The sequence below is a fragment of the Anolis sagrei genome, chromosome 2 (genome assembly GCF_037176765.1).
Source record: "Anolis sagrei isolate rAnoSag1 chromosome 2, rAnoSag1.mat, whole genome shotgun sequence".
In the NCBI taxonomy this organism is placed as follows: domain Eukaryota; kingdom Metazoa; phylum Chordata; class Lepidosauria; order Squamata; family Dactyloidae; genus Anolis; species Anolis sagrei.
In genome coordinates, this window is record NC_090022.1 from 124,234,810 (window position 1) to 124,261,920 (window position 27,111).

General features: G+C 40.0%; 1 protein-coding gene across 1 annotated transcript in view; it reads left to right on the top strand.

The window, feature by feature from the left end:
• Positions 1-17,297, top strand: part of LOC132768531 (heparan sulfate glucosamine 3-O-sulfotransferase 3B1-like) — a 40,474-nt gene extending 23,177 nt beyond the window's left edge. The window contains exon 2 of the mRNA XM_060764520.2: positions 12,886-17,297. Coding sequence (XP_060620503.1) covers positions 12,886-13,504 — 619 coding nt within the window. The 3' untranslated portion in view covers positions 13,505-17,297. The remainder of the gene's footprint in view (positions 1-12,885) is intronic.
• Positions 17,298-27,111: the final 9,814 nt, after the last annotated feature.

Consider the following 27,111-nt stretch of genomic DNA (forward strand, 5'->3'; position numbering starts at 1 on the left):
TTGCTTTTTGTCTCTCTGGACATAAAGCCCCAATATTTCAAGAGCTCACGATATAAGAGGAACAACATCACCCCTGTGACAGCAGTATTCTATTTCATTCTTTCCACTGTGGGTGAGTTTTCACCTTGTCCTATCGATTGCATGTCATGCTCAGAGGCTGTGTCTGAAGTTGGCATGGACAGAAGAAGCTGGAGAGGATGTAATCCAAAAGACTGTTCTGTTTCATACATCTGAGATGTGGGAGAGGTTTAATTTGACAGCCATTGCTGCTCTTTTGTAAAGGTCAGCCTTGACACTTACGTGACACGTTCAGGTGCCCAATGGGCTTAATATGAATTATCTAATCTGCATAGTTTGCAAGATACCTTTCAGTCAGTGCAATTATCTCCACCTCTTGCGGATGGCAGAAATGATATGAGTTTGAGAAGGTGCAGCTTCCCTAAGGCAACCTTGTGAGTTCATGTCAGAGGCAAAAGGCAAAAGGCAAAAGGGAGGTTTGTAGCTTGGGGCCACTTTACACCACACAATTATAGTATCAGGGTTGCATTTAACTGCACTGGGAACATTCAGTGGAATTCTCAAGCAGTGGAATTCTCAAGCAGCCCTAATGCCTCACCAAACAACAACAACAACTACTACTACTACTACTACTACTACTAATTATCATCACAATCATTTATATCCTACCTTTCTCCCCATGGTGACTCAAGGCGGCTAACATCTATCCATACAAAACAGTTTTAAAAAGCAATACAAAAGTTAAAAAACAAATAATAACAATGTAGTAAAAAAAGATTTAAAATACAGTAAATACACCAAAATGGACTTTAAAACCCACATCCCCCCCAAAACCATTCACTCTTCCCAGAAACCCTCACCCTTCCCTACCTTTCCCCAAACCTGTTGGCAGAGGAAAGTCTTGACCTGCTTGCCTGCAAAAATGGGAGGTTGGAGATTGGTCTGTAGTTGTCCAGTGTAGAGGGGTCTAAGGAAGGTTTTTAAAGAAGTGGTCTTGCCACAGCCTCTTTGAGACCTACAGGGATCCTGCCCGAATGTAGGGAGGTGTTAATCACTTCCCTGACCCACTCACCAAGTCCCCCTCTGGCCTGTTTTATTAGCCAGGAAGGGCAATGGTCTAGAGCACATTTGGTGGCAACAAGTTTAACCTGAGCCAACAATGTCATGTGGTGGGGAAAAAAAGCCAATGGGATTTTTGGCCTGCATAAATAGGAGTATAGTGTCGAGATCTAGGGAAGTCATGCTACCCCTCTATTCTACCTTAGTCCGACCTCACCTGGAATAGTGTGTACAGTTCTAAAGGATATGTTGACAAGCTGGATTGTGTCTAGAGGAGGGCAACTAAAATGATCAAGGGTCTGGAGAACAAGACCTATGAGGAGTGACTTAAATGGCTGGGAATGTTTAGCCTGAAGAAGAGAAGGCTGAGAGAAGACATGATGGCCATGTATAAATATGTGAGGGGAAGTCATAGGGAGGAGGGAGCAGGCTTGTTTTCTGCTGCCCTGGAGACTACAGGAAATGAGATTCCACCTGAACATGAGGAAGAACTTCCTAACTATAGAGCTGTTCAGCAGTGGAACTCTGCCCCGGAGTGTGGTGGAGGCTCCTTCTTTGGAGGCTTTTAAACAGAGGCTGGATGGCCATCTGTCAGAGGTGCTTTGAATACGATTTTCCTGCTTCTTGGTAAAGGGTTGGACTGGATGGCCCACAAGGTCTCTTGCAACTCTATGATTCTATGAAATGTGGTACTAGATTTTGTTACTGATTTAGTGTTACAATGGGGATATATGGAAAGTCATGCTGACTAGGGGATTATGTGAAATGTAGTACTCAAAGTAATTTTTTCAGTATTGGCCAGAGGAAGGGATAGAAGACTTCTATGTTCTTTTCTGGATAAAGGACTATTGACTTTTTTCTGTGATAAGAAGCATTGCAAGCAATATTTTCGACAGGCAGAGGGGTCATGCAAAGGGATCACTTTTCATTTGAGCAGCTACATGGGCAGGCTGAAGATAATTTCAAGTTGAAAATAATTTCTTCATCAACTCTTTTTATATCTGCTCATTAGGAGTGGTGCCGATAAGAAGGTAGTCTAGATGAAGAGTAGAAAAGATAAACTGGAATTGGCTACAGCTAGTAACAGAGAAAGGATATGCTCGGTCAGATGGGTTCCTGCTTACGAATGTTCTGGAAGTTGAGCACTCAATCTTCTGAAGAAACTGTGGAATGGGAATTTTCAGTCTGACTGCTGATGATACAAATACAATTTTCCTAGAGGCCATGCTTGTCAAAAAATTAAAACAAAATCCTGCCTCTGGGTGTTTCTTAAAGAATCACTGTCCTTGTCAAGAAGCCCACCTCCCTTTTCTAAGTTACCCTGTTTGACCTCTCCCAGTTCCCCCAAGGTGGCAAGCCTCTTACACAGGGAGAAGTCAATGAAAAGGCCTTTAAGCGGCTGCTCATTGAGTGTTTGGTCCAGTGGACCAAGACATTGTTGGATAAATAGAACAGTTTCTTGCTCATTGAAAGCCTACATCTCCTTTTGTCTGTTTTGCCACCGGACCTGGGTTAGTGCTTCCCGTGTGGGCAGGCCATAAACAAAAAGCTGCTAGCAGCCTGTCACATGGATTCCACCAGGTAGCCAGTCCCGTTCTGGCCCTTTAACCTCATACAATGCTGCGAGCGGCCTCTCTGCAGTAGTGTGGCTTTTGTGCGGTTGAACAGCCCCCTCATCTCACCCAGGCTGAGAAAAGGGGGATGGCTCTTGCTGAGGGGGTACAGAAACTGATTGTGAAGAGCTGCTATAGTGGTGATGAATTGCGGGTGAAAAAGTTGACAAGGTGACTTACTCTTGTAGGCCCAATACATGAATACAGCCCACAGGAGTTGAACAGCATGGTCCCGAGAAAATGGAATCTCCTGCTGGAGAAGGTAACAAAAGTAGATCTTCCAACAGGAACTCCTGTAGCCATCCCTCCTGTGTTCAGACCTCTCATGGGAAACCAGATTATTAAATGCTCTTTGTTTGTTTGCATCTCTCAGACTAGAACTGGGTGAGTTCTCCGGTTCTTCACATAAAAGTATCAAACACCAAAAATGTCCAAAAATGGGGATTGTCAAAGGGAGCTGTATATTCCTCAAATTGTTCACTTCCAAGTCTTTTGTTTGGACAGACGCTTCTAACTCTGTTGACAAAGGTCTTCAGGCCATAATGTGCTGGCCTTATGAGTAGTTCCAAGCCTTGATTTGTTTCATATTGTAATTTTTACTCTGTGCTTCATGCGCTGTTCTATGGTTCATAGAAATATCATTTGATATCATTTGAAAATTGTTAATTGAACCATTACATTAATTGTCCCCATTGGACTCTGACAAGGAAATGGCGAAAGTTGTGGTTAGCTCTTGCTTATCTCAGGTCAATGGGTCCACCACACTTTCTGCCAAGAGCTGGTATTCAGTTTAGAGCAGGGGTCCACAAACTTTTTAAACAGAGGGCCAGGTCACAGTTCCTCAAACTGTTGGAGGGCCGGATTATAATTTGAAAAAAAAACATGAATGAATTCCTATACATACCACATATCTTATTTGTAGTGGAAAAATCAGTTAGAAACAACACAATAATTAAAATGAAGAACAATTTAACAAATATAAACTTATTAGTAGCTCAATGGGAAGTGTGAGCCTACGTTGGCTCATGAGATAGGATTGTTGTCATTGTTGTTGTGTGCTTTCAAGTCGTTTCAGACTTAGGTTGACCCTGAGCGAGGGCCGGGTAAATGACCTTGGAGGGCCGCATCTGGCCCCTGGGCCTTAGTTTGAGGACCCCTGGTTTAGAGCAATGACTTAGTTGAGCTGTACCTGCTTACATTTTCTGTGTAAAGGAAGCAGTTTCTTTTGCTAAGATTCAAACAAACTTTCAGACAATGCCTTACCTAAAAGATTAGGGAGCTATTGAGGTTTAGTCACAACTGCCTTCTCTCCATTTGCTCTCCTGCATGTTTGTCAGTGTTTCGCCACTGGAACATTCTACTCATTTTGACTTTCCCATCAGTGTGGTCATGTGACTTTCTGTCTTGACACCATGAGGCTGTGATGTTGAAAAATGGAGATTTACGTCCATGATAGCAAAGAACCTTGGGTGAAATAGAATTCCTCCAAACAGGAAGTTAAATGAGTCCCATCAATTTTTGTTCCCATGTTAGGGTTGGCAAAGAGAGAAGTGGATTTGAGAATAATGTGTAGCTCTCTTCTGTGGGAATTTAAACCATATCCAATTTTGTTGGACAGCAGAAGATTAGATTATTTTTAATCCTTTGCATATTTCAGTGTATTGATGGTGCAGGATTCTTTGGCTATGAATATTTATTAGCAGGTATGGAATGCCAGATTTACAAATGAGAAGTCTGAATAGTTGTTAGTCCCTCTTATTGAAAAAAAAGTGGGAAAACTGTGCAGAGCAAGAATGTACAGGCATATCAGTTTGTAGTTGTTGACTTTGTAAATTGGCACTCTGAACACTACAGCTGCACCCTCCACTCCATAGTCTCTGGAATTATAATCTGTTGAAGATACTGGGAGTATGTCTGGAATATCCCACTTTCTCTCACAGTAGAAAAATACTCCCTTGAGCTGGGATTTTATAAGCATTTTTAAATTATAGCAGTGGGTTAATCAATGTGTGCATGATTTCCAGGAGACTGGGCTATGTTCTCAAAAAAATAAGTTTGGAATAACCAATGCAGACATAATCTTTATGTTGAAATCCCCCCCCCCCCCCCCCCACACACACATTTCAGACAAATATATCTTAAAATTTAAAGTGTATGCTTTGGAAGCTTAGTTTCAATTGTATCCCCTGTTTTTGCCTATGGAAAAAATTCTTCTATAGGGATTCATTTGGGGTTAATAGTAGGATTTCATTTTGTTCCCTTCTCTTCAGGGCAGGAGGAGTGTCTTTTTATGCAGCGTTGCATTTTCTGCCATTCTCCATCTATTGCCTGTTAAGCTTGTTCTTTTTGAATTGTCAGAGAGTTAAATTCATAACAGGGGCGATTAAGCTAATTTGGCTACATGGAAATGAGGTCTAATTAATCATGATGTTCAGACTTCTCCTGCTTTTTGGAGCTGCTTCTAATTTTACATTCCTCCTTGGCCACTTGAAAAGCTTCTGTGTTAATCTTAACTTCTTTGAAGCAGCTCTTATTGAATTTAAATGTATTCACTCACCCATGATTGCTGCCGAAAAGCCCTTGTCTGTGCTGGCAATCCATGCAGGGTGGGGGTGGATGGGGAGCGTTATATGAACGGGAGCAATTACAACGGGATCAGCAGACTGGGAGAGGAGTCTCAGTTGAGCTCCCATCCTCCACCCATAGATAGGTGTCAATCATAGATGGCTGAACCTGCATGGAAAAGAGAGGACAGGGCTATCAGAGGTTCCCATTTATGTGCACAACTGGAGCATGAGTCCTGCAAACCCAAAGCTTCACTGGTGGAACCACAGTCTCCACCACAGCTGGGGTTTTGTGTAGGCTGTTAACATGGGCACAGACTTGCTTTTGCTGAGACTTTTCATTTAAATGATTTGTGGGTTACTTCCTTAATAGCTTGTACATGCAAAGTATAAAAGTTGCTGATGCCTGTGTTTTTTTCTTTCTTTCTTTCTCCCTTTTTTGAACTCTTAAATGGAGAGAAACTGATGAATAATGCAACTTCAGGGAGCAAAGGGATTAATGAATGCTCAGCCCATTTGGTCAGATGGAGCCAGAGTCCTCATGCCATCCCTCTGCCAAATGCAAAGATTAAAGAGGTCACTCAAGCTGCTGTAAGCTTTGTTCCAGGCCCCGTGGACTTCCGTGTCATCAAATAGAAAGAACATGGATTGGTGGTGGAGGTTCCTGTGTTTTCCATCCTATAATATGGCTGCAGTAGCTTGTCAAACTTATGGAGAACATCTTGCGAGAGAGGGTGGAAAAGCATGGATTAAGTAACTAACGAAGAACAGAAAAATAAGCCTTTTTTTAAAAGGCCTTTTGTGCGAAACATAGCTAGACACTTAGGTTTTTCCACCCCAACCTCCAAATTGGCTCTACTTGTTCTGAGTCATCTTATTTCCAAGAAACCCTTTTTTCCCTTTTTCTTCCCTTGACGTGACCAGCACACACACACCCTATGCAGGAAATGGCTACAGATTACTCCATTTACCCCTCTGGCCCAGCCATGTGAAATGAGTCCCTGATAATGATGAGAGAATGTCTAAAGCAACTGCTCCATAAACACCAGTGAGCTTTTAATCTAACCACTACCCCATTATTGGCTGCTTATTTTCCGTTCCTCCCCACCAACCTCTTTCTCTTTGTTTCCTTTAAGTGGGGCTGCTTTAGAGAAACCCCACAGAGATTTGAGAAGAGGGCCAGGGGGAAGCAGAGGAAGTGAGATATACACTGTCTCCTGGGGAAATGGAAGTGCGCATGAAAACTAGACAGTGGTTCTCCCTCCAGCAAGAGATTCTTCTGCTGGTGGGAAACAAAATGCCTTGTTGAAAGGACAACTTAAAAATAAGAAGAATCCTGTTGGTGGCAAAGTGGCCACCTGGTTTGTGTTCTCTTCCTACCCGGCTAACTAGATGTCTCTGGAAATACAACATGTGAAGCATGCTTACATTGACATACTATTGCATTTCCCTCTGCATTACTTATTGAAACCATATTAATTGGTTATCAAGAATGTTTACCACCAGAGCAGTTTCTGAAAGTGTCTTTTCCCTCTCGGAGAGCACTGTTGAACATCCCTGTGTTGCATGTTAATAGGAAAAAACAGATGGCGTGCAAGAGGAACCATGTTAGCAGGACCATGGGCTTCCAAATGCACATGTCTAGTGCATGGTGTAGCAACCTTGCAGAATTAATTGATGAACTAGCAAATTATCCTGCCTTTCTCCCAACATGAGAGAACATAGTTTAAATAAGTTTTTAAATAAAAATGTTTTTAAAAGAAGTTGAAACAATTTAAAAATCTATCATGTTAAATATAAAACTATACACTCATAAAAAAGAATTCTTGATTTGGAAAGGGACTGGATGGAAGACTGGGCGCACAAGGGCTTCAACTCAATTCCTAGAAGGAAGAAGGAGTATAAATACAATACATTCATCACATCCCCAGGCCATGACTAAGGCTGTGTGACTGCCAATTGACACTTGGTATATTTATTTACCATATACATACTGCAATACATATAATGCTTCATGAAATAGGGAAGGGTCTCATTTCTCAGAGATACAACAGCTGATACCTCTCTCCAAAGACTACATCCTTTCTGAATAATCTTCCTCATCTCTAAAGGCTTTTCACACTAATGCAAATCTGACAAGTGAATGCTACCTTTTCTAAAGATAACTTGTTATCTGCTGGCACTGTTATTTGAGTCTTAGGGATCTCTCATGGTATGAAAAGAAGATTAAAAGCCAGGGGAAGAGCTAGTCTAGGAAGATGCTATTCTACAGTATAAAGCTCTTTTTTGGCCTTGTGAAATGGAGCCAAGTATTACCTACAGCTTTCAAAAGTTATGAGGGTAAAAAAGGTAAAAGGTTAAAGGCTAGAAAGGTGGAGTAGAGCCAGGGAATTCTCCCAAGCATTTCATTCTTCATTTAGTGGACATTTATGAAGCCCGGGCTATGTTGCAGAAGCAGGTCCTTAAAATGTACTAAATGTTTTTAAAAAGAATTCTATGACTAATTAGGTTCTTAGTATAATGTAATGAGACTCTCCAAAACTATGGATTCTCATTTCATCTTCTCAAATTATACTTCATACCTCTCTTACAGTCTTATTGTTCGGGTTTGCAATGCTCAAACGATAAGGAAAAAGGACCTATATATAAGCTAAAACCTGGCTTTTATATTTTTTTCCAGCATTTACTACCTTGTAGGCTTCTTCTGCTTCAAAGGCCAGTTGGTCCATTGGTGACACCTCTGGCATTCAATTATCTATTCTACTGAGATGTTGAGAGTTTCGCTCAGCAGCATCTGAAGAGTGCAGTAAACTACATCTGCCATAATAAAGCAGATATAAAAACATGAGAATTGCCCCCCCCCCCCCCCCAGCCACTCAGCATAGTAACAGCAAGAAATGCAATTTCACACATGGTCATTTTTATTGTACTTTTAGTAATTTCAGTCAAGTATTTTCCCCTTGAAAGCCTGATCCTTCTGCCTATTCCCTTACTTCGGCTTTTCAAATTGCACCTTGCTTAAAAAGCAACCCTCTGCAAAGTTCAGGTTCTTGTTACAGAGTATAATGATCTTCAATTTTATCCACCTCCCCAATTCAACTATAATTCTGCAGAATATCAGGATTTTAGCTGGAATATTACATAGCCAAGCACCTGTGAATTTTTAGTCAAAACTCTAAATCCATATCAATGGGAGCCAGATTTTGCAAAACGGAAGTTACAATGTCCTCTGTTCAACTGGTAGAAGAACAAGTCTGTATTATTATTATTATTTTGATTTTGTTGAGCTGTAGTGAAAATAATAAGCATATGTTGAACTGCTGCAGGCTAGTAAAGAAAATTTCAGATTAGCCATAGACTCAGTAGGATGAGGGAATAACAGGGATCAGCTTCATGATGTGGCCATGAGCGTAAGTAAGTGTTTAATACTTCTATAACTAAAATAGCATTTTGCAAACCTAGGAAAAGCTGAGAAAGCTCTAGGTTTCCATCTTGGCTATTGTAAAGAAACTATTGCTGTGTGACTGTGAGCAGGTTCCTCAGTTTCCTCCTTGGTGGCTGGATCTACACTGCCCTATATCCCAGGATCTGAGCCCAGGTTATCTGCTTTGAACTGTGAATTATATGTGTTTGATAATCTGGGATAAGCAGACTATCTGGGATCAGATCCTGGGTTATAGGGCAGTATAGAACCAGACCTAGTTAGGCTTTGCCTTGCATTGTTGTATTGTGGGAAACTTACATTCAGGCTACTAGAATCCTGTGACTGGTTACAGGTGGGAGGAAGGAACTTAGGAATAACTGTTTTGCAAGTGAGGTCCACCACTAAAATGACAACAATACCAGGGATGGTGTGCTCACCAAGAAGCCCCCAGTGTAGATGTTCTGCTGCTGGTAGGAGGAGCAAATGAGACTGTTTGGTTGGTGTCTATTAGGGTTTGCCATAGATATCCATTCCAGGATCCTATATTCCTTTGTTCCCTTGATGTTTGTGTGTATTTGTCTTCAAATCGCCTGTTGGCTTACAGCAACATTTAAACAAGTTGGTCTGACAATTCCTTTTCTCTAAAATTTAGCTTGATATGATATTCCAAGAAACTTAGCCCTGAAATAGACCAGCACAGGTCTTGGCATACTTGTTCCTTTCCCATTAGAGCTGCTAAGAAAGGGAAAGAAAAATTCTGCTCCTACTCCTCTTGCTTTCATCAGAGTGGATCATTCTGCTTTCTTTAGCTTAGAATCTTCCTTCCTGTTTCTTGGTAGGAGGTTGGACTGGATGGCCCATGAGGTCACTTCCAACTCTATGATTCTCTCTATAAAGATGTCCCTCTGTTGATTGGTTCCTAGAATTGCCTGCTTACTGTTCCTTCTTCTAGTCCCACTTCTCTTATTCCTATGCATATCCCCCCCCCCCCCCCCCAAAGCTTATGCTTCTCTTATTGGAACACTTACAAACTAAAATGGCAAGTGATAGCATCCTACCTAAGCAGATGTGCAGGAACCATGCACGCAGAAACAACACCTTTTCTCTCTCCAAGCACAGCAGTTCCAACTTTAATCCTTGAAACACATTTTATTTCATCCCAATTATTTTGGCTCTTATTGTCCTTGTTTAAAAGTGAATGCACAGCAGCTGCTTGCAAATTAAAATGGCTGGCTTCATGCAGCAGGGAGATGGAGCAATTCCTGAGACAGTACAAGGAGAAGCTTTAAGAAGCAAATTTTTGTAAGACCTATTGTTTTCTCTGGTAAGCACTTGAACATATTCTGTGATAGCCTTTTCCCCATTCTGTTTCTCTGCCAAGGAATCAATCCACTCTAATCTCTCTGTCCTTCATCTTTACCTCTTCATTTCAGTGGCCCACATCACCATATTACGGGTGATGTTTGTTGTTTATTTGTTCAGTCACTTCCAGCTCTTGGACCAACCCACGCTAGAGCTCCTTGGTGCCCCCCAGCTCCTTCAGAGTCAAGCGAGTCACTTCAAGGATACCATCCATCCATCTTGCCCTTGGTTGGCTCCTCTTTCTTTTTCCTTCCATTTTCACCAGCATCATTATCTTCTCCAAGCTTCCCTGTCCTCTCATTATGTGACCAAAGCACTTCATCTTTGCCTCTATCCTTCCCTCCAGTGAGCAGCCAGGCGTTATTTTCTGAAGTATGGATTGGTTTGATTTTCTTGCAGTCCAAGGCACTCTCAGAATTTTCCTCCAGAACCACAGTTCAAAAGTGGCTATCTTCCTTTGTGCAGCCTTCCTTATGGTCCAGATCTCACACCCATAGGCTACTACAGGGAATACCATTGCTTTGACTATGTGGATCTTCGTTGCCAATGTGATGTCTCTACTCTTCACTATTTTATCAATATTGGTGATATGGGTGATGTAAGAACAGACTTTCTTGAGGAGGGGGCTTCCTACTGAGAGCACACATCTGAAACAGTATTTTAAAGCTACCACCAAAGCTTTAAACATTTTTTTGTCTGAAAATTGTTATTTTCTGCTATAAGAAATGGCGGGGGTACAAGAAGCTGGAGGGATTCAGTGGTGATTTAGTGGTAGTAGCAGACTCATCGGCCAGCTCCCACTTACCATGTGAGGAGATGAGAGAAACCTCCCACAAATATAGTAAAACATCAAAACATCCAGATGTCCCCTTGGGCAACGTCCTTGCAGATGGCCAATTCTCTCACACCAGAAGTTTCTCAAGTTGCTCCTGACATGAAAAAAAAAACAATCAAACAAACAAAACCAGACTCATCTAATACAATATATATCCTGTGGATGGCACTGTTCCCACCCCTGCTGTGTATCTCGGATCTTCTATAAGAAATCTGGGATTACTGATGCCAAGCTGAGGCATGAGTCTTCTGTCAGTTCATCTTCTGGGACTGCCTTTGGAAGCTCATGACTACCTCTCAACTTGTGTCTGCCATTTTGTTATTGAGAAGACTGACATATGAAACACTTCTGCACATCCTTCTTCTTCTTCTCCCCCCACAACTGCCCCATTAATAGGGATCCCTCTCTCAATTTGCTTTATTGAGAAGTGTCAACAGATTAGTGGAGAATCCCTGTGCGCAGACAAAAAGCTGCTACAAAAGGCATTAGGCTTTCAGCTATTGGATTACCACGTGGCCACCTGTCAACCAACTCTGTAAATGTATCTCTCTTTGAACTGGCTTTCACATTGCAAGTCTGCGAGGTGAGGCACGCTTGTTGCTAAATGACTTTTTCAGCTTCCTGCTTTCAGGGCTTTTTTTGTTTGGGGGGGGGGGACGACACTAAAGGACTCTAGAGGGAGGATTAGAACTGTTTGAACAAGAACTTTAATGTAATAAAGTTTTAAATGGTTAGTGGGTAAATCAGGCCAATCCATCTACAGACTAAGTAGATTGCTTTACCAACACAAGGCATCTTGTGGAAGAAATATTGACAGAAGTCTTGTGGCCAATTTATTTCTCTTAGACCAAGATGGTTCCAGAATAGAATTCCATTGCCATCTGAATGCATGTGTGCAAGGTCATGTATTTTCTCCAAATAACACTATATAACAAAATTTGTCCCTGGTGGTACAGTGGGTTAAACCGCTGAGCTGCTGAACTTACTTACTGAAAGGTTGACGGTTCGAATCCGGGGAGTGAGGTGAGTTCCCGCTGTTAGCCCCAGCTTCTGCCAACCTAGCAGTTTAAAAACATGCAAATGTGAATAGATCAATAGGTACCACTCCGGCAGGAAGATAACAGCGCTCCATGCAGTCATGTGGACACATGACTTTGGAGGGATCTACGGACAACCCTGACTCTTCGCCTTAGAAATGGAGATGAGCACCAACCCCCAGAGTCAGACATGACTGGACTTAATGTCAGGGGACAACCTTCACCCTAAAGATATAAATCTTCATAAATTTCACTCTAACCGAATATTTTACATTATTGAACTCCCTCGCTTTTGCAGAACCTTTTTCATTTAGACAGGCTCTTGACAATTAACTAATTGCTGTGCCATTTGATGGTGTTTGTGGTAGATTTCTGTTATCATTATAGAAATGTTCAATTCATTTTGGACGTTTTGGCATGGCACTCTGTTAAATAATAATAATAATAATAATAATAATAATAATAATAATATGCCACCATCTCCCTAAGAGGACTTGGGTGGCTTACAAAGGCACTCCAAGGTGCAGCATATAACCTAAATGGTACATGATATAAGATTATTTGATATAAGAATGAATTCTAGTAAATTATTTGAATGAGACAGTAATTATAGAATTCAGTATTAATGTTTTTCAAAAATAAAATGGAACTTTAAAAAAATATTGTTACATTAAATGCTTCAAAGCAGTGTTAAATTAGTGATATTTATTTTAAACAGGGTTATTTATTTAACTGTTATATATGATCATTTTTTAAGCTGTATTTTCTTCAATTTGTATTGTGAGCTGCCTTGGGCTCCATATTGGGAGAAAGGTGGGATCTAAATGAAATAAATTAGTTGGAAATAATGTTGTCTTTCCACCAGGCTGAGCAGATTGTCTGTCATTGTCAGTTCTGAGAATGGAGAAAGACAGTTGTAGTCTATCCCTTCTGTTTTCTAACCAGTCTTCCTCCTGCTTTTCTCTTTTACCAGGGAGCTGATGCCAAGAACTCTTGATGGGCAGATCACCATGGAGAAAACACCCAGCTACTTTGTCACGAAGGAAGCACCCGCTCGCATCTCTGCCATGTCAAAGGACACCAAGCTCATTGTGGTGGTGAGAGATCCTGTTACCAGAGCCATTTCTGACTACACACAAACACTGTCCAAGAAACCTGACATCCCCACCTTTGAGAGCCTGACCTTCAAAAACAGGACTACAGGCCTTATCGATACCTCCTGGAGTGCCATCCAAATTGGTATTTACGCCAAGCACCTGGAAAACTGGCTCCTATATTTCCCCATTGGGCAAATCCTTTTTGTCAGTGGAGAGAGGCTGATCAGTGACCCGGCTGGTGAGTTGGGTCGCGTCCAAGACTTTCTGGGTCTCAAGAGGATCATCACGGACAAACACTTCTACTTCAACAAGACCAAGGGTTTTCCCTGCCTGAAAAAGGCTGAAGGCAGCAGCAAGCCCCACTGCCTGGGCAAAACAAAAGGGCGGACCCACCCCAGCATTGACCAGAAAGTGGTCCAGCGACTGAGGGAATTCTATAGGCCCTTCAACATGAAGTTCTATCAGATGACGGGACATGACTTTGGCTGGGATTGATCCCTAATGCAGAAGCATGTGTCAGAGTTAATCCCACCATTCAGCTTGCTTCTCCCTATATCTGTAGATAGGTCTATATGTAAAATGTACAGAAATCTATTTTATAATAATTTATTTTTAATTCATAAGCAATTAATTCACTAAGCTGCCTAACCACACTATAGTCCATAGCTGTGTTTTGTTTTGTTTTTAACATTCCACAGTGTTGATTCTTGCTATGCTCTTGCTCCTTTGGTTGCCTGATTTGGTTTGTAGTGGAAAGTGCTTCCAGTTATCATCCCAGGAGACATATTGCATCATAAAAGGGGAGAAAGGCAGGTAGGTGAGGGAGAATTGAGAAAAGCACAATCTTTTTTCCCCTTTCTGATACGGGTACTAGGCATGTACAATAGTATTGTGTGGCCCTTCAAGTCGCATCTCCTGTCTCTTTGTAGATCAAACCATTTGCAATTCAATTTCTGTTGATTATGAATCTCAGATTTTGCAAATGGTTTATAAAACTCAGGCCTGGAGGCTGCCTTTTAGGCCACAATATATAATTCGCTACTCTCCAGCCATATTGCTGCTGCTACTTTTTCCAGGTCCATTGGCTTTGGTGTATAGAGGTCTCCCTTGCTCCTTATAGAGCAGGTATAGGTCACAGATGTTCTTGGATTGCAGCTCCCATCAGCTACAGCTAGCACAGTCAATGGTTAGTCAAAGTTTGGAAGGAATAAATTACAACTGCCACGGTTATTGATAATGGGTTCCTTTCGGTGCATGTGTGTTTGTCTAACAAGTTCCTAAGGCAATTATATATTTAAAATAGAATAAAAAGTGGGAAGAAAGTTGCTTTCCTGGTTCAATTAGTAGCATTTTCTATTATAAGATATTATTTTTAATGACACTTTTAGAGACATCTTGACATGGTAACCCCCTGTTTCCTTAAAAAGAAACAGGAATTTTAAAATGACAAGAGGTACAAGAAGCAACACACTATGTTCTTCCTTATGTATTACAACAGGTAGAATGCATGTATAGTATTTATTATGGCCATAGACCTGTGCATGAAAGAACAGAAGTGGCAAGCAAAAATAAAGAAATAAAAATGTACCTTGGCATATAAAACCTAGGTACTTGAGGACATAACAATGAATTATTTTTAGCAGTCCTAGTAATGAATTATTCTGAAAAGTAACTTTCCAAGATGTAGGTGAGAAAAATGGGATTTGGTGTCCAAGAACTTCTGGCAATCTATATCATGTTCTAGAAGCTACTAGCTAGAATTATATGGTTTGGATGTCTATAGTATCTCTTCTCTTTTTAAAGCAGATTCCCTGGGCTGAGAACTATGCATGTTTTGTCCAGTTTTAACTCTTTCATGTTGAAAAAAGGGAAATGTCTAACTGGAACAAATCAAATTGCGCACATTTTTTCCAGGGATTTTTTTGGAGCTAGAGTCTCAAGCCATGTTGTCTGAACTTGCAGAGTGAATCCCTCTGCTGCCTCTAACTTCACCCAACACTAATGTTATTAGATGAGAAAAGCCAATCATCACACTTTGGCTAGATAGTGCCTCTTCCACACATACAGTTCACAACAAATAATTTTGAACTGAACTCCAAAGCAAAGCACTGCAAATTAACCCTTGGGTTCTGAGCTGAACGGATTTTCTTTGGTTAAGCATATATAGAATGATATATGCAAGTGTCCATGTGAAACCTATTGGGAAGGGCAATAGAAATGAAGTTGTATCATCTGTCCAAATCTCACCAAAGAATTTCACAACCTGCAACGGGGGATTACTGCCAGTGTACCTATTTCATGCCAGACCGGGGTGGTTGGTTGTGTCTGGTTAATGCTGGGTGAATTGCAGCAGATTTGCATCTCATCGTTTTGTAGTGAAATGTCACAGGAATGTCCAAGCTCATGCCCTAGAGATTAAAGGCAAATTCTTAGAAAACAGAATTCCTAGCATACAGCCATGAATTGAGTTACCTGACTGGAGGTTAGAAAATTATTTTACAATCATGAGATGCTGAAAGCCATTATAATTCACTAGTGGTTGGATAAAGGTCTAAATCCAAGGGGAAAAAACCCAGCATTCTATAAGAGCTCATTTCTTTAAGTATGTTGTTGTATCTCTCCTTCAAAATAATTTTCTGTGCTCTTTCTGGGCATAATGACATATTTATCTAGAGAGATAGTTGCCACATGTGACTTGGGGCCTATCTACACTGACTAGAAACATGGAATTGGCCAGAAATCACTCCTGGACAGCCACACAATGTTTAGGGACTTTGAGCAAAATGCATTTGCAGAGAATACTTTGGAGCTTCCAAAAAAGCTCCAGAATAGCTCCACACTTTGAGCTTCTCAAAGAGCATGCGGAGGGATGATCTACATGGTCACCTGAATCCAGGGAAGCCATTTGAGAAATTGTGACTTAGATCTCACATTGCAAAAAAAAAAAAAAAAAGAAAAGAAAAAAAAAGGAAAAAAAAAGAATGTATCATGCTTCACCCAGGTCATTCCATATCTTCCTTGGCATCTGTCAAGCCCCATGAGAAGCCGGTGCTACTTACTAGTAGGGAGAGAAAGGAGGAAGAGGCAAGTCAGCCAAGGTACATTTGCATCTGAAACACGTCCTTCTTTTTCTTATTCTTGGAGCCTAATCTAGCTGCTCATGGATGGTCACTCTACTCTTCCCTAATAAGAGTAAGCAGCAGTCCCTTCCAGTTCTTGACAGCTGAATCTTTATTTATATGCAAGTTGTGGATGGGGAGCAAAGGTTGCTCACCTTTGTCAGCTTTGTATTAAAAATGCACCCTCCAGTTTGACTGTCTTTGGACCTATGATCACCCTCTTAATTTCAGTAAAGCAACAACATAAGAAATGAGCAGTTTGAGCCATACTTTCCTACAGACCAACATGCAACACGTGAAATTGGTTCTCACCATATTCTCAGACACCATTTGGATTCTGTTTTACTTATTCAGTGAACATTTTCATGTTTGGTGCCATGCAATGTCATTTCTTTGAAAAATCTGTTGGTTTGCTATTTCTCATTTTGTGTATGTATCCCCCCCCCTCCCCACATTTCCTTTTGAAAACCTTTCTCTTGTTTTGCTTGTTGCACTTCAAAACTTTGTGCTTGAACCTATTTATTTCTCCTCTGAGCAGATGTATATCCAGATGCCTTTCTCAACCGCACAGTTCACGTTTACTTTATAAAATAGGTGCTGTATCTACAGGGCCTCTGAATGGTTTTTATGAAATAAAAGTAATAGTATGCTGTTAACCCACTGTTAAAATATTTTAAGTAAACTGCTAATCCTGCTTGAGTGGCCCATACAAGGGAAACCTTATGAAATGAATTAATTTTTTTAAAAAAAGCCTTACCTAAACATTATGATAACCAGTATGGCCACCATACTGTACTGTACCGTATGGCACTTGAACTGCTGACATGAGCCTAAAGACAATGTCATCACCATGTTTTCCCAAGAACGTACACAATCAAAACTCATCGGTGTGGTTAGACCTTTTTTTTTTACATTGTAACATTAATTTATGGCTGAGTTCCATTCAGCAGTGCAGTATGTTCAGGTATTAGCAATATATTTTTTTTTGTGTTTGTTGTAACATGGTACATCTTAGACTAGTATACTTGTAAAGGAAAATGGCAAGCAAAAACTGTAAATTGAGTATTTTGTGGTATGTACAACACAAATTAATTTTACACAGAGGTTTCTAGGAAATGGAATTCTGATTCATACTATTTCTTTGGAGAAATAAAATATATTTTACCAAATTGTAGAGGCAGTTTTATTTCCTCTTCAGTGTGTGGGTAAAGGAAGAGTGTGTCTCCGCTGGACTAGGACTGGTCTTGGGAATCACTTCCACTGTAAAAGGTGCTATTCTAACCAGGGTAAGAAAGACATTGTCATGGTGACAAGTAACTTAGGTAAAGGGTGGGTGATTTGGGGTTGGCTGGGTGGCAGTTTTTTTCCTTGGGTTCATGCAGACTACCAAAAATACCTGCCTCTCAACCTAGAAATTTGAAAGTTCATTTGTGGCTTTGAAAATTTGGCTTGATCTGATTTTATTATTTATTTTGGATATTTGTACCCCGCCCTTCTCTACCCCCCTGGAGGGGGGGGGGGGGGTCAGGACTGATAGGAAGTATAATCCAGAGGATGCCATAATTTTGCTCTGCTATGTTTATAGACAGGTACTGTGGGTACTTCTATACATACAAAGTCTGTCATCTCCCTCTCTTTGTCTCTTGTCTTGGCAAACCCTCCCTCCCTGTCTCAACTCATAATCCCTCCACCCATAACCTTCCTTCCCTCTCCTCCCACCTCATTTATCGTCACTGTCTATCCATCCAACTTCGTATCTCCTTTTCAAAGACTGCCATGGACTTCCTCTTACTCCCCCCCCCCCCACTTGATGCCACAGAAGCTAAAAAGCCCCCACATATTAATATGCTGAAAATCAAAAAAATGGTTTGAACCTCTAGTAACAATGCTTGTTAGGTGTGAAAAATCAGGATGCTGGAAAGTGCTTTAAATACAGACAAATCCAGAGGCATATATGATTTTCCCTCTCTCTAACTATATGCAGTGGTTTGATGTCATCTAGTTATAGGTTCCTTGCAGGTTGTAATTTCCTTTTTCTTTAAGAAGTTGTCACGGTCTTATTTATTAAATGTCCCAAAATTTTGACTTCCTTTTGGATTCTGTCAAGACTCCACAAACACTTCAATATTATCCAGTGAAATTAAATGAAGGGAAAGAAAAATTGTTAACTAAGGACACATTTTGACTATTTGCTGTTGTGGTGTCCCATATTCCATCTGACTGAAGACAGTGTTTACTTTTAATATGTTTTCTATTTGAAAAAACTTGTAGTCTAGCTTATGGATGAAAATATATCAGAAGAGAGAACAAAGCTTGCAGCAGTTGATCAGCAATTAGAATTTGGAAAGCAAAATGCATGACGGCACATGTTACCTGGACACCTTCTGTATCTATGGGTCTTGTAATGTAGTTCCATTTAACCATATCCAACAAAATTTGCCTTCTCTAGGCATTTTCTAGTTCCTCCAGCATGAATCTTTGATGTTCATGGGGCTTTCCTTCAACAGGGTTCCTAGTATCTATAGTTTTACGTATCTACATGAAATCTGGGAATGTATGGATAGGTAAAGGTAAAGGTTTTCTCTTGACATTAAGTCCAGTTGTGACTCTGGGGGTTGGTGCTCATCTCCATTTCTAAGCCAAAGAGCTGACATTGTCCATTGACACCTCCAAGGTCATGTGGTCAGCATGACTGCATGGAGTGTCATTACCTTCCTGCTGGAGTGGTACCTATTGATCTACTCACACTTGCATGTTTTCAAACTACTAGGTTGGCAGAAGCTGGAGCTAACAGCGGGAACTCATGCCGTTCCCTGGATTTGAAACTACAACCTTTCGATAAACAAGTTCAGCAGCTCAGTAGTTTAACCCACTGCACCACTATAGGTATGGGAGTCATATTGTATAATAGTTGTTTCTAAATTTATATATAAATTAGTACATGCAAATTACACACACATTTGGATTTTGAGGGGTTGGAGAAATTATAAAGTAATTCTTCTGCTGGCCTACTTTTGCTCATATTTGCCCTACTCAGTAGACTCAGGCAAAAATAAACTGCCGGGGGCCCTTTTAGCTTTTTCTTCCACATTAACAACCTCTGACACATTGTTTCCTGCTTTCCACCTGTGAAATGTAGGGTATGAATTCCTAAATTCTCTGGAATAATTACTTGAAGTTTATTTTTGCTCTGCCTTTTAAAAAGGAAAATAACTGCTCATATTCATTCACACAAACAAACATATACACCATCGCAATTACATTTGCAAATTAATGTGGGAAGTATAAGTGGGTAATCGTCTATTTTCCCCACTAAAGAGACTTGCTTCAGAACCATTTTTCAGTCAGTATTTATGCTTGATAGCATTAAGAAACTACATTAGTTGAAGTCTGCAATTTTGGCTGTAACCTTAATGGTTTCTTTTTCGAGAAATGTACTTCAATATAAAATATGTGTTGACTGGAACTCTCCTCATTGCACTCAGAAGTGGAAACAACAGCACAGAAATTCACTGGCATTCATTTGGGTATCATACAGTTCATACAACTTGTACTAACTCCAACTTACTTATTTAGTCACAGGACATTTCATTTTTGCAGAAGTCCTATTTGGGCATAAGTAGACTAGCACCAAAACAAAACTTAATCTGTTACAGAACAGATTTAGAACAGGAAATGGCAGAATCCCACTATTATTGATCAGAAACCACTCCAAACTAAGACCACTTAGACGTATCATCAATGCAGTACAACCCATTCTTGATAATTATGCTGCCTTCTCAAGGGCTCTTGGTGGGAAGGTTTTTATTTCCCTACAACCAGCCTCCCAATCTCAGTTACTTACCTACAGAAGGATGGATAACAGGGATGGGAGAGACAGGTACAAGACCTTATCACAAACTCAGATGCCAGCTCAGCCCATACATATACTTGAGGAATATCATCACAGGACATAATCATAACACCACAATATTGGAAGTACTTTCATGTGTTCATTCTCTGATTTATGTCATTCTCTGCTAACAATGCCCTTCTGCGCTCAACACTGGGCAGACAGGCCAATCTCTGCATCAGAGGGTAAGTGAACATAAATCAGAGTTTAGGAATGGGAATACATGAAAGCTAGTTGCAGAACACTTCAATCTTCCTGAGCATTTCATCTTGGACCTTGGAACAGCAGTCCTTGAACAGTAACAATAAAATACAAAGACAATTTGGAAAGAGAAACAGCAGAACTGGACTTTACCCACAAAGCCCAGTTCATCTACAATGTTTTGAATACAGACAATGTATTTCTAGCACACTACACATATTATAAAAAACAGTCTCATGAAGGGTCTATAGTACAGTTTATCACACCTTTCTGATTTTTAGCCAGCATCACATTATACTTAAATAACTCCCTCCACCATTCAAATGTTTATCTACTTAGCTTTAGGTACCATCTTTCCTTCAGGCTTTATTCCCCGACAACCACAAATAATAATAATAATAATAATAATCATCATCATCATCATCATCATCATCATCATCATCATCATCTTTATTTGTACTCCACCATCTCCCCAAAGGGACTCAGGGCAGCTAACATGAGGCCAAGCCCAAACAATTACAATAAAATTCATTCAAAACAGGATAACATCAATGAAAATGCTAAACAATAACATAGTAATACAATAAAATAGTGACAATAACATAATAAAACAGAGTGTAAAATGATAAAAGAATTAAATGAGGGCACATTGGGCCAAATGTGAAGGGTAAAAATTGTAAAACCCTTGGGGGATAGATAAAATGCTGCGTATAGTGAGAGACTCGTGTGGTATAAACAATGAGTTTAATTTCCACTGAGAGATGAGATAAAGTGAATTAGAAAGGTAAATTGGCACTGAGATGGGACCTGGCATGGGAATTAGTTATTCATTCCTCAAAAGCATACCAGAAAAGCCACATTTATAAATTTGTCCTAAAGGCTAAAACTAAACCTGTCACCTCATCACCATATACTCAAGGTTTGCATTTCTATGGCTATTCACACACACTGTCTGCCTATAGGGGCATGTTCCTGAGCACTTCACTCCATCAATCTAATGAAGTAGACTTAGGATCTCATCACATGGAGGTCCTTGATGCAGGGAATCCATAGGGCAGCATAGCAAATCGTGGGGCAGTGGGATGAATCTGTCACCCAGCACCCCGCGTCACCCGCTTGACCATCACATGCCAGGAAGCTTATCTGCACTGTCCCCATCATTTTCAATCTCCCATGTTCAGATTTCCCCATCCTAGAATAGTTCACTGATGCAGCCAGCAAGGAGCCCTGCCAGAAGTAGCTGTGCATTATGTGATGGGAGTCAGCCAGCTCTGTGCTGGCTGCATTGGTGAACTATTCTAAGACAGGGAAATTTGTCAGTGTGATGAGATCCTTAGGTCTACAAAAGCTACTATTTTTTCTCTCTGACTCAAAGATGCTACAAGATTCTTTTGCACACATACTCCAGGATTTTGTTTACCACGGTGGCCAGTCCACAACAGGAAACCCACCTGTAAGACAGCTATAATAATGCTTTCCTGCTCATGATGCCCAACAACCAATATTCAGAATTAATTGAGCCTTGCAATGAATGACAGAATCCCTTATTTTTGAGCCTTTGGCTTACCTCAATGCTTGATTTTTGTTGTGATTTCACAGCCTTCACACTGGACTATTTTCTGCTCTATATCTGTTCACAGTATTTTCCACTGAGTGAAGTCCAGTGATGGACTTTACCCAGGATTATTTCAAATGTATTCCTACAGTGCAAGTAGTCTGATACTAATTCATTTGCTAATTTCATGTTAATAAACATTGCCTCACCAGTAAATAAGAAATTCTGTTTGCTCTGCCATAGTTAAAATCATCCAACACAATGTTTATTGTTAAGATCAGTATAGGTCCACTTACAGAACCACTTAATATCTCTAGGAAAAGACACTGTCAATTCAAGAAGCTAAAGTGTCTTCTGGGCAGTCCCCCCCCCCCCCCCGGGACCATGCAGTAGTTTCATGAGAGATTAGGAACTGGACTTTCTGTTTTATTTTTCAGCATTCCCACCACATGCTCAGTGGTTTTATGAAGAACACCTACATTTGGTATGGGAGCTTATCACTAAAATGTGTCAATCCATTAGCCTGAAGTTTTATTTGGAAAATACATGGGACTAGAAATGCCATTAGTCATTGGCTCATCATCATGGAAAAAAAGAGGTTTTAATGGTAGAGTGAGATGAACCATGTGCCTATGGGAGTATGCAGCATGCCCTCATACATGCATCTTCACACTCATAATGCATCTATCTCCCTACTCTCAAGGTATGACAGAAAGAGAAAGGGAGAGGGTGGCTTATTCTTGTTATTACATTTGAGAAATTTGTTTGAGAGGTAAGTTAGATCTGAGAAAGACTGAATGGAATCCCCCACAGAAAAATATCACACCCCCAAATTATCATGTATTTATTTATTTGATTTATATTGCAAGCCACTTAAAACAATGTATAGTACAAAAGTTAAAAAAAATCATTAAGTAGTATATCCACGTTAAGTCTGAGAGACGAGATAATACAGTTGTTATCTTATGCTGGAGAAGCAATTAGAATCAATAAAATTAATTGAATTAAAACTGTAATATTGACTTTTTTGAAGTGCAGTTATTCTTTATTTTATGTGGCAAGTAGATAGATTTACCGAATAGCAATGGCTATTCATTTAAAATGAATTATTCTGAAACATGTTATTAACAGTCACTTTGAGGTGCCTTCTTTTACTCTGAATTACACAACTCAAAGTAACTGTATGGAATGAATGCTACGAAGGAATATAAGATAATATAACATTTTAAACATTTTGTAACTTGCCTTTATACATGCAGGAGCACACTCCTTACAACTTTTGTGCACAATGGCATTGCAATCTGCAAAAAAGAAAAGGACAAAGCATTGTTCTGAAAGTAACTTTCAATAAATGCTTAGTACATCAAATGTAAAGAGCAAAGTATAGTTACTTTCAAGAACAGTGCAAGTACTTATTTAGTACTTATTTTCTGTCCCTCACAGAGGTAAAATGCTACCATACACTTGCAGGAAATAAATAAAAATGGTGCACATTTTCTGACACCATTATCTATCTATACCTCCCTCTACCAATAATGACGTAAGTTTCTAGAATACCCTTTTCACAGTTCTAATGCTATGATGCAATTTTATCTGTCATGGTTTCATCCTATGAAAGTCAGGGATTTGCTGTTTAAATCAGCTCATTTGAAACCAAAGAACAGTTGTATGAATACTGCGAACTGCCAAAAAAACCAAATAGGTTCAAGAGCAAATCAAACTTTGACTCTTCCTGGCAGCCAAGATGACTAAACTGAGACTATTATACTTTGGATATATCATGACATGACATGATTTACAAGAAAAGGTAATAATGCTCAGAAAGGTGAAAGGCAGTAGGAAAAGAGGAAGATCCAGATAAATAGACTCAATTAAGATAGCCATGGATGCGCTGAGTCTACAGTATCTGAGCAAGCCTTTAGATGTTAGGATTACTTGGAGGTCTTATTCATGGGGTTGCCATAAGGCAAAGTTGACCTGATGGCAGTCAACTACAAATTTACCGTTCCTGGACAGAAAGCTCCAGTGCACCAGCAAATTACAAGCCACAGGAATCTGTAGACCATTACTATAGCAATTAAAATGGAATCCAACAGTTTGACTACATTCAAGAACTCTTACAAATAGTAACACATTTGTGTTGTCGAAGGCTTTCATGGCTAGAAACACTGGGTTGCTGTGAGTTTTCCGGACTGTATGATCAGGTTCCAGAAGCATTCTCTCCTGATGTTTCACCCACATCTATGGCAGCCATCCTCAGAGGCTATGAGGTCTGTTGAAAACTAGGCAAGTGAGGTTTATATGTCCAGGGTGGGCGAAAGAACTCTTGTTTGGTTGAGGCAGGTATGAATGTTGCAATTAGCTGGACCACTTTAACAACCACCATGTAAGACTACACAGAGAAGCCATTGAAATCCACAAGCATGTGGCCAATTTCATGAGAAAGGAAGAAACCATGAAAATGACCAAATTCTGGCTACCAGTATTTTAAAAACTCTAAAATCGGGACAGTAAATAAAGAACAACACTCAGAAAACTGGGGAATTTCAGACATGAAACTATGAGGGCCAGCTAACACCTCTCAACAAAGGACCCCCCAGGCAGGAAGAAGTCAGGCTTTGAAGCTGCAAGGTCATTAAATACTAATCAAGATGGCCTATTGCAACATTCATACCTGCCTCAAACAGACAAGAGTTCTTTCTCCTGGACATCCCAAAGATATCTAAACCCCACTTGCCTAGTTTCCAACAGGGCTCACAACCTCTGAGGATGCTTGCCAGAGATGTAGACCTCAAAAGGAAATGAGCAGACAACTCAGCTGTATTGAAATTGACATAGAGACAGTCTCATACTGACTTGTAAAAATGTAATACATTTAAAAGGAGGGGATATAGTGTGCATATTTGTTAAGATGTGTGTCATCAGCTGATAAACAGACTTATATGTATGAAGGCCTGATCCCTATATTAGCTGTGGTAAACCTTGAAAACAACCGCTAAAATGTGAAGAACATCCAGCCCCCTATAAAAGATTAAATCAAATTTTAGAATTATATGTGTGTATTTTTTAAAAAATGACATGAGTGAAGAGCTATAGTTGCTTGCTTTGACATCTGGGATACTTAGCTCAGAATTTATGTGTCAAAAGCTTAAAAGCTTAACCTAAGCAACTTTTAAAAAAGCACTATATTTCCAACTAATTAAGTCATGTCAGCCAAATATGATTTATTTACTGCCATCAGTCATGTCTACAGCAGAATTATCTCAGTTTTTGATTTCTAATGACTTTCCCTCCCATCATTAATCTGACTGTGAATTATTTTTAATATATCTTTTTGGCATGAAAGCAAATCAAAGCAATTTCTTCAAAAAAATTAGCTCAAGATAATTCTGTAGTTTAACTGAGTGATGGGAGTCAAAGCCTTACTTTATTCCTGTTTTAACACAGTATGCATTTCCTCCATCAGGATTTAGCCTAGCCAGTTTCCTTGAAGCCAGCCCAAATACCACAGAAGGCATGGGAGAAACCCATAATACACAACTTTATTTCTGAGTTTCCCATTTCTTGATCTTCCCAAAATACATACATATAAAAATCAACCAGATGGGCATGAAACCAGAAATGAAAAGAAACTGCTGTATACATAACGCAAAAGTATTTGTTCCTGAAATGTTTAGAAATTTGACAAGCTTCTCCTTGAGATAAGTGTCACGTGACCTAGTAAAATGTTCAAATTGTGATCGGGAGCTCAATCACATGAGGGTGATAAAACATAATTGTATCAATATAAAAATGTCTTTGGTAGGTATCATGTCTGTCCTGCAGTTGCATTGCAATGCATCTATTATCATCATACGATTTATTATGCAATAGCTTCATTTTGCTGCAGTCCCAATACTGTGAAGTTAAGGAAGGTCTTGTGAAAATGCCAAAAGGTGTGGCAAAAGAAAAAAAGGGGAGGGAACAGAAAGAATGTTATGTAGAGCAAACACAGGTAGGGAGCAACACTATGCAGAAGACCAATTGTGGGAATTGACATCACCAAAGCACCAAAGCACCAGCATAGAAAAACTGCAGTGAGGTTGTTGATTTTAATTTTAAATTTGTTTTTTTTTTGTATTCTAAGATGTACATGTTTACATTCAGAAATGCACCCCAGCTCCTATGAAGTCCATACTGCTTGCTGTTATGTGTCATCTGTTGGCATTGATTTATGGTGACCATAGGAATCAGTGGCCTCCAAGAGTCCCAGTTTTGTATAGCTCTTGCAAGCTCATGGCTGTGGCTTCCTTTATTGAGCAAACCCATCTGCAATGCCATTTACCTCTTTTCTCGTAGCCTGGCACTTAGTGAACATCATCCTCTTTTCCAATTAGTCATTTCATAGAGCCCCCGGTGGGGCAGTGGGTTAAACTCTTGTGCCAGTTCAAATCTGGGGAGAGTGGGTTGAGCACCCTCTGTCAGCTCCAGCTCCCCATGCAGGGACATGAGAGGAGCCTCCCACAAGGATGCTAAAACATCAAACTACCGGGCATCCCCTGGGCAACATCCTTGCAGAAGGCCAGTTCTTTCACATCAGAAGCGACTTGCAGTTTTTCAAGTCGCTCCTGACATGAAAAAAAGTCATTTCATGATATGTCCAAAATATGACAGCCTCAATTTGGTTCCTAGGGAGAGTTCAGATTTGATTTACGTATATTTATATTTATGGCAGGCTATGTTATATGTAGAATCCTCCAACACCACGTGTCAAATGAGGTGATTTTCTTTCCATCTCCCATTCTTCACTATCTTGCTTTTATACATTAAGAGCTGGAAACATTATAGCATGGTTGATTGTAACTTTGGTATTCAATATACATCTTTAGAGGTGAGGCTATTATATGTTTCCTTTCTGGTTTAAAACTTCTTCAGATGCCTTGGATACAATATGCTGCCTGATTTATGACTGAACCAAGGTATAGAAAACCATTAAAAATGTCATTGTCTTAATCACCCACTTAAAAATTATATGAACTTGCTGTGGTCATTGTTCCTATGTTCTTAATTTGGTTTCCTAATCCTTCCCTTGACTAACAGGGTTATGTCTTTGAATTAAAAAGAAGTTGTAATACTTTGGCTATATCATGAGAAGACATGCTACATTAGAAAAAACAATAATGTTTTGCAGAATGGAAGGCAAAAGAAAAAGAGGAAACCACATTGCAGATGGATAGACTCAGTCAAGGAAGCCACATCTGCCCTGAATCTGCAAGACCCAAGCAAGGCAGTTGATGACAGGGGGACTTGGATGTTTCTCATTTATAGGCCTGCCATAAGTAGAAGTCAATTTGAC